Genomic DNA, 17,371 nt, shown 5'->3' on the forward strand with positions numbered 1-17,371 from the left:
CTCCTTGGGCAGAAAGTGACTGATGCCATCTTGCGCGTGAATAAGATCAGGGCATAAATCCCAGTGAAGCTGGGCTATTTGGATTGAGGTGTTAATTCATGGTGAGTCTGGCAGATTGTGGATGAGATGCCAATCTGTAAAGCAATTAGTCACCAGAAATAACTACTCAGAGTGTATGTGTGAAATGTCTGATGCCACTGGTGTACTGTGGCTGGCTGGCTGGCTGGCTAGTGGTGCTGATGATTTCCAAAAGCTGCCTGTAAGTTTGGGTACATGCATACATGGACCGCATGCCCAAATGCTTCATCATTTTGGAAAATGGAGCTCACAGTGTATATTTTTGAACTATGTAAGTCCTTCTGCCATGATTCGTTGCATTTCGCTTGGTTCAAGATTCATTTGAGGGTGTCAGAGAAACATTTTCTCCATGTGCACCACAAATCAATGCTCGAGGGACAATTTGACTCCTTCTGGGCCTCCTGAGTCTTACTGCAATATTTTCGTCTCTAGTTTCAGCCAATTGGAAACATCAGTTATAGCTGTGGTTGTGGGATCCTCATTTACCAGCTTTTCCGTTTAGAAATATTATAGGCTTCAGTCTCTACATCTTTCATTAAATCACGCCATATCCTTGAGATTCTTGTTTATTTTCCAAATGCTGTTTATAGAGGCATTCCAGGACTTCAGAGTGGGAGATCTGATTTTAGGAAGATAAAAAGGCATGGTAGTTTATAACCACGGCTTAGGTTCAGGGGTGGCACTTATCCCTATGATTGAGTCAGCCCTAGAAGCAGAGCTGGGAGAGTGCAGAAGAGCACAAAATGTGAAGTCAGAACACCTGGCTCTGTTACTGCCCGGCAAAATCACTTAACCCCTGGGAGCCTCAGTTTTCTCATCTGTAAAGTTAGGATAACAGTACCTTCCCTGTCTGTATCACGGTTGACACAATGTACTGTAAAATGTAAAGCCTGATGATGGTGGTTGTGGTGGTGATTTTTAGTTTTGGAGCAAAGGAAGGTAATGCTATCATTCTTACTTTATTCCTCTCACAATGAGAAGAGAAAAAGTTTAGAAAAATGAATTTTATTCCAGTATTTGTAGAGCTTATTGGAATATTCTGATGTGGTGTGGGTAACTTAGCTGTTTTGTTATCATCATTTTTTGTCCTCTGATCAATGACAACTCTTTGTCTTCCCCTCCTCCCCATTCTTCTCCCTCTCCTCCTTTCTTGATCTTCTCCGTCTTCTCCTTCCTCTCTTCATCCTTCTCCTTCTTCTCTCTCTCTTTTTTTTGGTGAGGAAGATTGTCCCTGAGCTAACAACTGTGCCAGTCTTCCTCTATTTTGTATGTGGGGCACCACCACATCATGGCTTGATGAGCAGTGTGTAGGTCTGTGCTCAGGATCTGAACCCATGAACCCCAGGCTGCTGAATCCGAGTGCTTGAACTTAAGCACTACACCACCAGGCCAACCCTTGATCAATGACAACTCTTGCCGGTATAATTTTATATTACTGTAGTCTTTCATCTTCCTGGTTCATAAAATTGGTTATTCACTCTTCTGTGAACATCCAAATGAGTGCAAGGTAGTAGAAGAAATATTGTATAAAATGAGAAAAAGTTGGTCCTACTAATCTTGAGCTGTGTGACTTTGGAAACATCATTTAATCTCTCTGAGGCTGTTTTCTTATCTATAAAATGGTAACACTTTGCTTGCCTAAGTCACAGAGTAGAGATAGAAACGAAATAACTAATGTAAAAGTATTTTGCAAACCATAAGATATGAGCTGTAAAATGAACATTTATGTTGACCAATCGTCTTAGGCAACAGTTACCTATAGGTTAGATCACCTTTGAAGGTCACTCTGAGCCCTAACATTCCACACTTCTTTCAAAATTCAGAGACTGGCCCTATAACATAGGACACCAGAGAAACTGAGCTGTGTAGAAATGAGCAACTGGAAGAATATTGCTGCTTGAGGACTTAGGAGCTGGGCCACAAATTCAGCTCAGACAGAGCAGAGAGGGGAAGCTGAAAATGGAGATCAATTGCTTCCTCAAGCCAAGGAAGCTCAGATAACCCCAAGTTAGGAGAAGACTGGATTTGGTTAATTGGATGTGGATATCCACAAATGACAACGCCATCTAAGCTGGGCAAGTTGGACCCTGTACCATGTAGGCTGGGAAGCTGCTTGTATATGACTGTGTTCTCTAGGTCATACTGACAATAAAGCTATGAGGTTGCACTTAAGGCCAGTGACTCTAAGGCCTGCCATTGCAGAGACTTATCTCAAGGCACAGTCATTTCTGAAACTCCAGCCACAGGAAAAATTGTCAGCCCCTCAGATGGTAACTGGGAGCCTGTCATGTTTCCAGTGTTGCTTAGTTCTAAAAATTCACAATTTATGAGAGTATACGTGTTCATCCTTCATGGTTTTACAGACTGTGACCATGCATCTTCCTAATTATCTCCACTTTGAAACAAATGGATAGTACTTGTCCCTGTGGTTGCCTCTTTTGGATGTATTCCAACTCCTTTCTAACTTTTATGTACTGTGAACAGAACTGAACACAGTATTCTCGACAGGAATATGGGACAGGACAAGTTTCTCCTTCGTTTTGAATGTCCATCTTGATCATATGCAATTTTGGCCAGTATTTAGTCCACAGGGGTAATTTAAGGCAATGTCTTTAGTAGACAAATAAGTATGATTTCTTTCCCCATAGCTTAGAGCCCCAACATCTTATACATCCATTTTGGCCTATGTTCTGCTAAATGCACTGCTCTGCAGGAATACATATGGAAATTCATTTAGTTTTATGCCCGTTAAGTAGGTTTTTCAAATCTTTCTGAATTATCTAATAAATGTGAGGTCATCTTTACCAGAGCAGTAATTGTCCTAGAAAGCAATCAGAGCATTCTGCGGGGTCTGGAGGATAATCTGATCTATTTTTCTAGAAGAAAAGGGCTTCTGTGTGACCTAGGGTCTTGGACTATGGGCTATAACCAAGGGTGTGCCTTCCCTTCGAGATTTAACATTTCTCTGGAGGTATGTGGGCTGTTATCTTAGATACAAAGTCCTATGTAATCCCTAAGAAAGAAAATCAGTTGCATTAATCAATTTCATTTGTTCTAAATACTTGAAAAGAATTTTCAGCCTAATGTCTGTGGCATTGTCATTCCTCAAAGCTTCAGTTTAATATAATTGTGGTGTAACTACACTTAAAGTTATGAAGGCCAAATCTAAACCTTTAATCTATGAGCTCTAATGACAGAGCTGTGTAACACTTTGCTCTCCCTTTCTGTTCCCATTAATGGCATTTCAAATAAAATGTCCTTTTTCCATCTTTTTTTTTTTTAAAGATTTTATTTTTTTCCTTTTCCCCCCAAAGCTCCCCAGTTCATAGCTGTATATTCCTCGTTGTGGGTCCTTCCAGTTGCGGCACGTGGGACGCCGCCCCGGCGTGGCCCGGTGAGCAGTGCCATATCCACACCCAGGATTCGAACCAACGAAACACTGGGCAGCCTGCAGCGGAGCACACGAACTCAACCACTTGGCCATGGGGCCAGCCCCGCGTCTTTTTTTTTTTGAGAGAATATTCAAAAGAGACACTCTCAAGCTAGTGTCTAAATTTAGCCCACTGATCAATACTGACATCTAAATTAACTCCCTCTTTCCAAGTGTCAACAGCTTCCAGATCAATATTTCCCGCTCCACCAACTTCCATCAAACACAGACGCCTCCTCTGAAACTGGATCAGATGACTCCCTAAAGAGAGAGCCCGACATTGACAAGGAAAACAAGCCTGTGTAATGAGGCACGGTGGCTTCACTGAGCAGCAGTCTCCTGGCGCCTCCAAGGGCTGCTGTCTTTTGCAAAGGCCTTCCTAAAGTCTGACTCAAGCAATCTAGTACTGTTTTGAACTATGATCCCACTGTGTGCCATTCTCGCCACAGTCAGAGAAGGAATTTTCTCACCCCCACAGAAGAATTCTGTTTTTGTCCTCCAACTCATGAAATACTGAATGGGAATGGAGACAGACATTAGTCAAGCCTGACTACTCATTTACAGATGCTCCACCTCCCATTCGACAAACCTATCATCATCCCAGCTCCACATCCTACACAGAATGTATACTTGAAGGATGAAAATTCACTTCCATTTTCCTATCAGTCAAGAAAAACGTAAGTAAGGAGTTGGCTGTACTGTTAATGCTGGAACAAATAATAAATAAAATAAAACACCTGAAACAAAAGCAAAAGTAGATATTTCATTTCAAAGTCAAATAGGAATAATTTTCCTGTTATCTGCTTTGTTCAGATGTTCATTCCTGCCACCTTCCATTGACGGAAATAACCAAGCATGAAGAGCAGACGACTCCCACGACCAGCTGGAGCCTGCTGACTGATCAGGCAGGTGCCACTCTCTGACAGGTGTAGGCCATGCCTGCCTGTCTTCTCAGACGTGGTACTGCAGACACCAGGAATATCCCAGACTGCGTTCTGCTGGAGGGCTTCTTTCTATTTCTCCTGGAATCCCAGGGTGGGAATGGGGCCCAGCAGAGGCAAATCGTAGGACCTTAGATTTAGGAGACCTGGGCTCAAGTGTCAACTAACTAGTCAAGGGGCGCTGGGAACACTAATCTATGGTGCCTCAGTTTCCTCACTTGTAAAGTAAACATACACCAGGTCCCCACGGGCCTGTTCTCCTGAAATGAGATCACAAATGAGATAATACTTCTCACATGAAAAGAACGTACTATTATTACTGCCAAAAGTTTCAGAATTTGTGCACTCATCACTGCTCTGGGCCGGCTAGGATTTCCACCATGTCCCCATGAATAACATTTCTCTCTGAGATTCAGGTGTGATCCCAGTAAATAGACAGAAAACCACCTGGATGGCAGTGCTTGCTCTGGCCTGGCTTGGGGCTCAGTGATCCCACCTGTGCTGAAGATTGCTGTTCGGCACAGTGTGCTGGGCTCTGGCTGAGCACTGATTGGAAGAGAATGGGAGCAGAGAAGATCATTTTGCCCATTATCATAAATAACAATAGAATAACTAAGACATAGGCGTTAGCAAGGAATACCCTGAATATGAGGGATCAAGCAATAATTAAATAAAATGTTTCTTAAATCTAAAAGCTCTAGCAATCACTGTACATAAGAAAAAATGTTTAAAAGAGGAAGATGTGTGGGGCCAGCATGGTGGCACAGTGGTTAACTTCATGCACTCTGCTTCAGCAGCCCGGGGTTCACAGGTTTGGAGCCCAGGCACAGACCCAGCACCAGTCATCAAGCTAGCCTGTGGCAGAATCCCATAAAAAGTACAGGAAGAATGGCACAGATGTTAGCTCAGGGCCACTCTTCCTCAAGCAAAAAAAAAAAAAAAAAAAAAGGAGGATTGGTAACAGATGTTAGCTCAGAGCCACTCTTCCTCACCAAAAAAAAAAAAAAAAGAAAGAAAGAAAAAGAAAATGTTTCCCTGCTTAAGATATTTTGGGTGGGGCTCTGCCTAGAGGAAGCAGGGGGATGGGATTGCTTGGGAGAGTGTGGAGCAGAAGGAGCAAACACTGTGAGGGTGGCAGTGTATTCTTTCCTTAGTGTGACTAGCGTCTGGTGACCTCTCTAAGCTTCAGTGGCCTCGTCTGTAAAATGGGAATAATATCTGCTCCAGAGAATGGTTGTGAGGATTGATCGAGAGATAGGTGTAAAAGGCACACAGCACTCAGTAAATGGAACTATAATTATATTTGTATCTCTTCAACCTCATTTTGTCTAAATAGGAAATCCCCTGTCATTACGCTAACAATTCCCCCTTGGTCTGTTCATAATATAAATAAGTAGTATTTTAAAAATGTGCCCCTGGTCATTGTGTGTCTGTTCCTAGAGATCTGGGTATGTCCTTTCGTAAAATGGCTGGTACATGGGCTCATACAGATAATAACTCTTTTTTCTTTTTAAAACTGACTTTAACATGGCAAGAAAATTTTCTTATCAGAGCCACACACATTGAAAAGAATGATGGGAAGTGCTACCACTTATCAACCATCCACAGTGTCAGGGACTTACTAGGCACACAGGTGCCCCAAATTAATCTACCTGGCTTAAAGGCTGAAGATGCTTATTGATAAAGGATTTGTATTTCCCATGAACTGCATGCCAGGATTGAGGACAGAAAGGAAGAGAATATATTCAGGGACTGAGGACAATGCGGGGAAACTCTGGAACGCTCTCCTTATATTGTTATGAGAGAGAAATAATGCACTTGTCATTTGAGCCATTGTACCATTAGGTCTATTTGTTAGATAGACCAATAGAGATAGACCAAGAGAGAGCAGTCTAGCTTTCAGAAACTAATACAACCATTCCTTAACTCACCTATTTTCTACGTCTTGGTTCCACCTGTGGCTCTACAGGCCTAATCCGATACCAGGAGCGGGCCCCAGGCCAGGCTCAGCCGCTGGGAAGCCCAGGCTCACCTGTTTGACCTCGGCCTGGAGGTGCCGCAGTTGGAGGCACTGCTCAAGCCGCTTGTGGGTCTGCTCCGCGTTCAGCTCCAATTCATGCTGCTTCTCATGGAGAAACTCCAGTAGCTCTTGTACCTGGGCTGCCAGATCAATATCTTTCTCACAGATTAACTCAATTCCTGATTAAAAAAATAAACAATTAAAAACCAGGTAGTACCATAAAGACTACATTTCCTTCAACATGCATATGAAGGCTGGGACCTGGGAATCACTGTTTGCAGCACCCTCTCAGCCTCTACATATCCCTCCGTGAAACTGCATAGATCACCATAACAGGGCTTTGTCTGGAATGCTCGAACCATGTCATCTCTTTTGGATTAACTGATGCTTTTCCTGGGAATAACCTTTCAACAGATGACCAGCTCCTTATTACCAAATGGAGCTAGAGAAAGGTGGTTGTCTGGAAGTCCATCCCCAGACAAGACAGCACTGGGCAGTCTCTGCTGGGGGATGCGCCAACACCCAGAATATTCACAAGCAAGCATCTGGATTATATTGGGAAATACAAAACAAAGCCAAAAAGACCCTGTCTCAGGAACTTCTGCCAAAGGCACACTCTCTTTCAGTCGCTCGGATGCAATTTATCATTTGATAGTCCCTTCTGATGAGAGTAGCTGGGCAATGGTGATTTTTTTAGCCAACTACTTAGGTCCCCTAAAAAAGCAACTTTTAGGAAGACATGCTAGCTCTCGTATATTGTTTATCAAACACATCTGATAAACGCACTCCAGCAATACCACAGAGGAATTGAGTGCTTATCCATTTAGCAAAACCATCACATTAAAGTTGTGCAAACACAAGGAGGGTTTACTCATTGTTCTTTTACTGATTCAAAGGAAGCCCAGTCAGTCACTGACAAGAGTTCCCAATGTTTCTGGGTATCCCGCCCGGCGTTAATAAACTGCCAGCTGTTGACTTGTGATGGGAGTCAATACCTACCAGGCAGAAGCTACGGCTCCATTCCTTGTCTGTCTCCCTCCCCATCTCCCTGTCTTATTTTTTCTATATACCTCTCCCAACACATGAGCTGGGATGTACACATTCTTCCTCTTTTCACCAAGCCAGTGCTCCTATTTGTACATAATCACCAGCAGGCCTAAAGCAGCCTTCCTCAAATAGATTTCTGCTTCAGGAAGGGTCATTAACAGACTCTGAAACAGAGCAAAGAGACTGCCTTGGTATCAAAGTCCTTCTGGCTGCTAGCGACTTGGATGTGATTCCTTCCAAAGACTACATGGAAAGTGTACCAGCTTCGCAGCCAGTCCTGAGTCAGAATTCTGATCTTCGGCAAGTTACCTAAGCTCTCAGAAGCCTGACTTTCCTCATTTGAAAAATAGGATTTTACCAACTACCTACCTCATAAGCTACGACTGCAGAGCTCATTGGGAGGATTAAATGAGATAAAGCATGTAAAACATCTGTCTCATGACACAGTAAACGTGGATCTTTGCTCCTTAGTCCCATGACTTTCCCGATTCCTGACTCTTAAACTTTCACCTTTCTGCCTTCTTACATTCATGCCCTTTTGGTTTCTATCTACCTCCACCTTGATGCACGTGGTACACATGTTCTTTCTTGATTCTGGTTGTCTACCTATGATTCGGTCTTGATCAGATCAGTAGTTTTCGGAAAATCCCAACTCTGGATTGCTTGCCTTCTGGTCCCTGACTCCACCCGGCTCTGCAGCTTCTGAATTCTGTCCAGATCCTTTCCCTGGCTCCTTACCTTGTAATCTATGACCAGTGCTCCTGTGGTCCTGCTGCTGATGAATAGGGACCCAACCAACAAGGAGGTTCAGACTCAAAATCCTAGCAGACAAGTCACCAAAGGGTAGTGTCCTTCCATGGGGATCAGATCCAAAGGAGCCCACCAATCTCAATGTGTGGCCAATTAAAAAATAAATCCTCTTTGGGAGACTTCCCCATCACTCTGACTCACACCATCAGAAATTCATCACTGCCACCACTAATACACCTGCAGGATACATTCAGGAGAGGGTCAGGAAAGTCTTCATGCTAAGGGAAATTCACTTCTAGGGGAAAAAAAATAGTGTGTTATATAAGGATAGTATGGGAAAATGGGAAAACTTTTTTCTGGTGTTACATGGTAATAACTTCAGTATCTTTTCATGTTTATTTTCTCTGTCAGTTTCATAATTCCAAATCCCAGCTCCTGAAATATCTGTGGGAGATGGAGAAAAGAATGGCTTGTTCTTTTGGCAGTCAACTCCCTCTAGTTACTATTTTTGATTACCAAAAGGATGAGGTAGAGCATCTCCTTGATGAATAATACAATAATACATAAATTTCTACCTCTGCAGTGCTCACCATAGTGGGATGACCCTTGACCCTCATGTTTACTTTCTGAAAATGTAATTTAGGATCCATCTGCAGAAGTAGATGCTCTTCCCTGCTTTCAGCTACCATGTGAACTGTTTTCCCAGCTCGTTTTCATTCTGTAAGCGTCTCCAGTGTTTAGTATGCTAGGCTAGGGCAAAGTGTCTTTCTATGGGAAGCCCGTGGCTCCCCCCTGCCATGGCACATGTAAATAGGCTCTCTAAGCCTGGTAACTCATCAAAAAGGCCAGCCACCTGCTTAGGACATCATCCAGAACAGGCTCCCGGTCTGCCCCAAGACTCAAGCCCTTTACTTTCATCTATCTCGCTTGATATTGTTTTATGTGAGATGAGCACAGGAAATAAAATGGGTGAAGACAATGCCTACGGCACTTCTATACTCCTCAACAACACATCATATTGTGGATAGAGTGAATGGGAGGAACAGGAAGACTTACTCCAGCTGCACCTAGAAAATAGAAACTCATTCCTCTCCCACTGCCCTCAAACACATTGACACGAGTCCCAGCTAAAACCCATCACCTGGTAAGTAGCCATCGATCAACAGCAAATAGAGTTTGCTTGTGTTGACATTACTGCTCTCAATCTAATCATAGGCTTAACTGTTTACCTTAGGGGCTCTCAGAAACGCAACAAGACATGTTTGTTCTTTCCGTCAAGTAGTGAAAGATATTCGTAATGAAATAGTTTATCAGTTGTATTAAGCTTTCTTTCTGATGTGCTCCCACAATGTGCCAACCCTCCATCAGAACACTTCCACTGAGGTTGGTTCCTTACTAACTTGTCCGGTTCTCGCAGGAATGCAAATTCTCTGATACCAGGGCCATGCCTGTCTTATGCCTCTCTGTATCTTCAGGAGCTAGCACGGTGCTTGACTATAACATCCAGTGAACACAATGGCCTCTTTAGGGAAGAGCTCGGGCCATGCACTGTGGTGGAAAGCACCTGAGAGCCTGGGGAAGGACAGACTTAGGTTTGAATCCACGCTCTGCAACCTATTAACAGTGAGTCTCTGGGCCCCGTATCCTCTTTGAGCCTCCGTAAAATGGGAATCTCAACAATGACTTCTTGAGGATGTTGTAAGGACTAAGAGATAAGGTATATACAGTGCCTGGCATTTAGCAGGCTCACAAAAATCCATTTTCCTACTTTTTCCTTTCCCATGGAGAAATTATAACATTTTTATTGGTGATTACTAATGGGACTCTTGAATGACTTGTATAAAATGTAAATATAAAATCTTACCATCAGGTGTTTATGTACTTGCTCAATGTATATCATTAGAAACCATGGTGGTTTGGATGCTATTAAACCAGTGTTTTCAACCTTGGCTCACATTAAATTCATCTGGAGAACATTAAAAAAATCACCATGTCCTGGCCATACCCCAGACCAATAACATCAGAATCTCTGTGGGAGGGACCCAGGCATCAGGAAGCTCCCAGGGTGATTCCAACATGTAACCAAGATTGGGACCCACTGGATAGGATGGTATAATGGCCAGCAATCCAGGGACAGAGATATTCCTCATGCTATACTCAGTTATAAGAATGCTTGGCACTGCTTTATTTAGGGCTCAAGGCTACAGCTAATAATAAAATCTTACTTTGCTTTCCTTTGCTGCCAAGGTGAGGGTACCGTTTTAGTTTCCTCTATGAGAGAGTGGCTGTCGTCTAGGGAAAGATTTAGGTATTCCTAGCTACGCTGTCTGCACTTGTAACATGCTTTTTGACTGTGTTCTTTAAATATCAGTGTCTGCCTCAGACACAGAACACCTTTTCTCTTTCTTGCCCCACTCCTTTCTGTGTCACTCTCTCAATATAACACCCAGTTTGGAAATTCCAAAGTCCTTTAATGAGGTTTCTAGATTAGTATACTCAACCCTAGCTGCACATTAGAATCACCTGGGAAGTTTTAAAAAGTCTGGGCCCACTCCAGACCAATTAAGTAAGAATCCCTGAGGGGTGGGGCCCAGACCTTGGAATTTTTAAGAAGTTCTCTAGGTGATTCTAAATATGCAGCCAGGCTGAGAACCATTGCTTTACATCGAGGTTCTCTTCCCCTCCCCTCAGCCCCCACCAGATCCACATTCCTATTAACCCCAGAGTAGCTTCCATTCTGGAAAAAAAAAAAAGGCCTTTTACGACGCAAGCAAAATTATGTGTGGCCCATTGTTTTTACCTACATCCGTTCTACCCACACTGATGCTCAATCTTGATTAATTCAGCAAACAGTATTACTGAGAACTTGCTTTGTGCAAGACATAACCACTCTGCTAGCTTCTGGGAATGTAAAGAGGAGAAAGAAAGAGTCCTGCCCTCATGCTGCTGGAGAAGCTTCACTTATAAACCTTGCATAAAGAAGAACTTGATGCTTTGATTAAACCACAAAAGCAATATATCCAACAGATATGCAGCTCCTGTCTTACTCCTAAGGTCAAGTGTAACAGTCACATGGTCAGATTACATTGGAGAGAAGGCCTGTTGCATAATCAGTGTGGGTGTTTAGGCTGAATCAAGGAAAGTGAGAACAGCAGGGAAATTTAGGAATCAAGGTCCACCTGCCACACTAGACAGAAGCAGCAGCTAACGTCTAAAGAGAAAGAAAGGATTTTCAAAGTCAGCCTACATGTTGGTGGTGGAACTGGAACTTGAATTCAGCCATTGTATTTCCACAGCTTGACTATTTCCTGCAAACCCTGCCATCTCCCAACTTGAGGCCCAAATAGATAACGCAATAGTGAGGAAAGAACAATGAGCAAGGGAAGAAATTGCTCCTGTTTTGCCTTCTGTTCCTAGGGCTGAGGTAGATTTAAGCAAAGGCTTTTGCTTTGGTTGAACTGTTGGCACGCCAGAGGGATTCAGTAGAACCTGGCTCAATGTGACGAACTTCACACCTGAAAATAAGCATATGGAAATTCCCTACTTCCATTAACTCCTACAAAATCAAAGCATGAGCCCTTAATTAATTTACCATGGAGGGTTAAATACCAACCAAATTCTTCATTTTGCTAACTGTCCTTTTTCTAAGACGATAGTTTATTTTACCTGCAGTTCAAATATATTTCGTTAGACATATGTCATAAATGCCCAAGACATGTACTGCCTCAGTCCTGTGTCTCTGAAGTTCTGCATTTCTTGGCCACTTGGGAGCAAGGCCCACCCTCCAACCTCCAACCCTCCCCATCCCCAGCTCTGGCATGACTCTGCCCTCCCTTCCGCCAAGACAGAGATGAGACAGATGCCTCCTCTGCAGGCCAAGACATTCAGCAGCAGACAGGGAGTGAGCTTCCCTGACACCCCTGGATTCATCCCCTTTGAAGCCTCATGGGCTATGCCAGGCTGAACAGCTAGCTGCGGTAGGAGCAGGAGAACAGCCGGTCCCAGCAGAGAGGGCTGAAGAGGCCAATCAAGCCTCTCTTGACTTAGCTCATTTCCAGAACAGGATACTGCGGGGGTGGGCAGCCCATCTGCCTGGGGTGTTTTCACCCACTCAGCCATCATGGTTAAGGTGGCCGCCAAGCACAGCCAACCCCCAGTCACAAGCAGTCTTCAGGGACTGCCAGCCAGCTCCCAGAAGGCTTTCTGTTACCATGGATACCTGGCTCTTGGGACAGAGGTGGGCTTGCCCAAGGTCATGCCAGCACCCTGGTCCTAAGTTCCGCAGGTTTCCCAGCAGACAAGCTCTCTTCCTGCCAGACGCATCATACAGAGGGATGAAGGGTGAGCATCCCTGCAGGGCTGCTCTGCCCCAGCCTCTCTTGCAGGTACCGTGTTGGCGTTCTTCATGGTTCCCAGGCATAGCTGGATAGCCCGCTATCATGAGGATCACGATGGCAAGCCATAGGGTGAAGCCCTGAGTCCAGGTAAGGTTCTCAAACACAGAGACAGGATCACAGTTCTCCCCCTTCCCGAAAAAGGCCTTAAGAAGGCGCAGGCCATGGCCTAGAACTCTGCTTCTCAAACTTTAACGGGCACATGATTTACCTGGAGATTTTGTTAATGTGCAGATTCAGATTCATAAGTCTGGGATAAGGCCTGGGATTCTGCATTTATCATCAGCCCTCAAATGATGCCAGTGCTGTTGGTGCAGGGTCCACACTTTGGGTAGCAAGGTCCTAGATCAGTGGTCCTAGATTAGCAGTGTATCAGAATCACCTGGGGGGCTTCGAAACACAGATTTTTGGGCCTGACCCCAAGAGATTCTGATGTGGCAGGGTCTAGGGATGGGCCCTTGAATTTGCATTTCTAATAACAGGTTCTCGGGTAATGCTGGTGCTGCTGATCTGGGAACCACATTTGGGAGTCACTGTCCAACGGCAAGCCATAGACATCAGCTGTTGTGATTTAACTACTGTGGTGTAAAGCAGTGGTTCTCAGCCCTGGCTACACAGTGGAATCACCCGAGGAGCCTTTTGCTGATGCCCAAATCCCATTCAGAGATAGTTACACCAGAAGACCTGGGCATGGGGCCTGGGCATTGTCACTTTTAAAACAGTCCCCAGATAGACTATAACATGAACGGCCATTCCTGAGGCTATGTGGGGCACGGTCTGCACACTTATAAACAGACCTGGGTCTCATAGGCAGCTGCAGCCTCTCTTCACAACACAAATGAAAATTCAAGGAAAGATTATGCTGACTCAAGCAAATAGAATTTACTAGGTTCTCTCTCCTCCGGTTAGAAGTGAAGTTCCTTTGAATGCTGAAATGATTTATTCCTTCAGGTGATTAGAAGAAACAGAGTACCCTGAATTAGAAATTAAGTTTGATTGCTAAGGTCCACCTGACAATCTCATGATTCTAAATATCTCTCATGATCAACAGGCACATGGGTCAATGCTGTTTTAAAGGGTTGATGGCCTGAGCCCCTGTCTGCCTCCTCCTGGAGTGTGAGGAACCTGAGCCAACAAGGACCCAGGAGGAGGGCAATGGGTGAGTTTGGGCGTAGAGACCTGGGTTCTAGCACTCCACTGGCATGTGCCCAGATGAGTAACTTCTTTTTCTCGGACTGGTTGGACTAGGGGGCTGCTATGAATCTCTCCAGTTCTACCATCAAAGGCCATTTTGGAGGGTGGCAGGTATAACGGTAAGGGCTCACACATTGGATGGATAACCACATAGTAAATATATCCTGAGCAGTAAAAGAAGTCAAATCTGGGTGACTCAGCCATGTGTTTTTGAGAAGTTATAAAATTATATAATGTTGCTATAAATTTTTATCAACACTTCTTATGCTCATGCACAGACCAGTGATAAAAAACTGAGGACTCTGAGAGGCATGAACTGGAGACAAGGAGCCAGCCCTGGGGTGGAGGATAGGGCAGGAGAATGTGCGTAGCGGGAGGCGGGCGTGGAATAGCAGGTATCTACACATTTGAATACAACTCACACGGATGGCTGACTGCTCTTGGAGCCCACCTGTTTTTTTTTTTTTCCAAGCCACCATTCTTTTGAATCTGTGCTAACTTCCATCACTGGTTTTTCCCATTCTTCGCACAGCACCAGGACACCCTGGCCCTATTCCCATCTTTACCATAGACTGACTGGGCAACCTCAGACAAGTCACTTCAGCAATCATGCTTCAGTCTCTTTTTCTTCAAAATGAGGGCAAAAATCTATTCCTTGTATCTGTAGGAGTAAAATGAATGAACAGAGTGGAAGTGCTCATTGGAGTCAAGCTCGTGTTCTGGTTTTCATCATCTCCCCACCTGGAGAACAAGGATGGGACAGGCTGCCTACCTGAGGCCTGGACCTCCATGATGTACTGGTGCAGATCCTGGCCCTGCTGGATGACCTCGAAGGTCATGTTGTTCATGGCTAGCTTCCGCTCCGTGTGGCGCTGCAGCCGCTGCTCTGCCAGCGTCAGATCCTCCGTGTTGAAGTCATTCATCTGCCGGAGCAAGTCCTCATTCCAGGCATCTAGCTCTGCTGTCACCTGTGAGGGACACCATCAGTATAGGCTCACTGGTCCACAAGAGACTGCTAAGTTGAAGCTCACCAATTCCAAGCCTTAGTAACTAACCCAACTTAGATCAGCCTCTGCTTTGCATCTCTGACCTCTAGACTACATTTAAGCAACACTGCCATGCGCTCACGTAGGCATGCCTTTAAAAGTGTTCTCCGTGTCCTTCAATGTCTATAGCAACAGATAAGGAACAGCAGCAAACATTTATGTGAAGAATTATGGTTTAAAAAAATTTTGCATACTCCCTCCCATTCAACCCCCATAATGACCCGGAGAGGCAGGCAGGGTGGAGGTCTCCAGACTCGTCTTACAGAAGAGGATGCTGATGCTCACTCAGACAGATGGATTGGTTTGCCTAGAGTTCACTCTGCTCTTGAGGGGAGACCTAAGGACGTGGCTCAGACTTCTACTGCAGACTTTGTCCACCATACCACAACAGATACTCTGAAAAGCTCATCATGGAAGAGGTCCCAGAAATTAAGTATTGAGTCTAACTCTTTTAAAGAAACAGAAACTGAGGGCTGGAGAAGTCCAGTGAATGGCCTGAGGGTACACAGTCAGAGCTGGTGGACAGCAAATCCTGGGGTCCCAATCTGGTTCCTGTGTTCTACTGTGTGGGATTCTCTTCCTCTACTACCAAGGCGAACACCTGGGAACGGTGACTAAACAAGGTGTAAACATACAGCAGACCTCTAGAAGTCTAAACAGCTTGCACTATTGAAAGGCATTATGATTCTAATGACTCAAGCATGTAATGAATGGAAACTTTGCTCTATATGGATTTTCTAGGTGCTTCTTGCTCTACACCTTCACTCATGTGGCTTCCACTAGTTTACTCTCAAATATGTGACTGCACGTGGAGACTGAATCCTACACTTCTTACCACCACTGCAATCACTGACAGAGTAGGAACTCAGAAGTACTGAGCTAGATAACAACCCCATCTGATATAGGAATCAAATGAAAACTTTCTGACCTGGCTTTTGGGTCTATCATCTCATGCCACCCCCACGGCAGCCCTGTGAAAGCAATGGCACAGGGACTGTCACCCTCTTTTCTGAGAAGAGGAAATGAAAGCCTCACTCCACCTCAGTTGCAGCATGGCCCAGGCAGCATAAGCACATGCCCCAGAGGCCCAGCTTAGTGATTTTCAGAATGCTGGGCTCATCCCAGCTGACATGTGGCACAACCTCCCAGTTACCAAGCGTGGCTGTTCCAAGAGCATCAGGGACAAAGGGAAGAAGACCAGCTGGTGGCAGCTGGGAGATGGCACTCTTACATTCCATGCTGGGGCCGTACAGAGTGGGATGGGAAAGGCAAGCAGGGCAGCACGAGGGGCTGCTGTCGGGGGCACAGGATGCCGTTTCTTGTCTAACAGTAAAAGCTTTCTTCATTGAAAGTGTATTTGCCCTTTGAACTATAAAAATACCACCTTCGCTGTGCTGGCTTCCCATCTCCTGCCCCCACATCTGTTTGGATCAACAAAGGGATCCACCGAGCTCAGAAGGAAAACCTAGTATCCTTATTGTGGGGAGTCCTTGGGGTCTGGGAACCAGCAGGCTGGCAGGTAAAACAGGCTTGTGTTGTACCCCATCTTTGAAAAGCACTTCATTCTCTAACTAGAGAAAGGAGTTAAACTGAGAAGAAGACGAGAGAGAACTGATTTGTAATTTTAAGAGATAATTTCTAGGATGAATAGGCCTGTATAGATGAGGCTTATAAATGTTTCTTCCTGTGTCTAAAAAAATTGAAGTATAATTTACATACAGTAAGATATACATATTTAAAGCATTCAGTTCCATGAGTTTTGACAATTTTATACACCCATGTAGTCATCACCAAAAACACAATATGAACCTTTCCACTGCCCCTTGGAGTCTACTTGTGCCCCTTTCCAGTCAGTTCCTGCCCACTCCACCCCTCCCACCCCCCGCCCGCCCGCCGCCTCAGCCTCAGGTACCACTTTCTGATTTCTATCGTCACAGATGTAGTTTAGCCTATTATTGGATTTCATATGAATGAAATCACACAGTATGTAATCCTTTATGTCTGGCTTCTTGCATGCAACATGCTGTATTTAAGATCCATCCATCTTGTGTGTATCAGTAGTTCTTTCCTTGCCACGGCTGAGTGGTATTCCATTGTATAGATACACCACAATCTGTTTATCCATTCTCCAGCTGATGAACTCTTGGGTTGTTTCCAGTGTTTGGCTATAATGAATACGGCTGATTGAAAGTTCTTATACAAGTCTTTCTCTGGACATAGGCTTTCATTTCTCTTGAGAGCTATCTAGGTGTAGGGTCATAGGGCAGGTGTTGTTGAAGATTCCCAACAGGATGTATGAAAGTCCCAGTTGCTCTACATCCTCACCATCATTTGGTATTACCAGTCCATTTAAATTTTGTCATCCTAGTGGGTGTGCAGTGATATCTCATTATGATTTTAGGATGACTAATGATGGTGAGCACATTTTCATATGCTTATTGGCCACTTGTATCTACTTTTGTAAAGTGTCT

The 17,371-nt window shown here is 44.5% G+C and overlaps 1 protein-coding gene across 43 annotated transcripts in view; it reads right to left on the reverse strand.

Moving 5' to 3' along the window:
* Positions 1-17,371, reverse strand: part of KALRN (kalirin RhoGEF kinase) — a 635,442-nt gene that overhangs the window by 273,805 nt on the left and 344,266 nt on the right. For all 43 annotated transcript variants that reach the window (XM_070583665.1, XM_070583666.1, XM_070583679.1 and 40 more), the window contains 2 exons: positions 14,627-14,822; positions 6,482-6,648 (listed from right to left, as the gene is read on the reverse strand). In XM_070583665.1, the coding sequence (XP_070439766.1) occupies positions 6,482-6,648; positions 14,627-14,822 (363 nt within the window). The remainder of the gene's footprint in view (positions 1-6,481; positions 6,649-14,626; positions 14,823-17,371) is intronic.

This window comes from Equus przewalskii, chromosome 18 (assembly GCF_037783145.1).
Source record: "Equus przewalskii isolate Varuska chromosome 18, EquPr2, whole genome shotgun sequence".
Classification (NCBI taxonomy): Eukaryota; Metazoa; Chordata; class Mammalia; order Perissodactyla; family Equidae; genus Equus; species Equus przewalskii.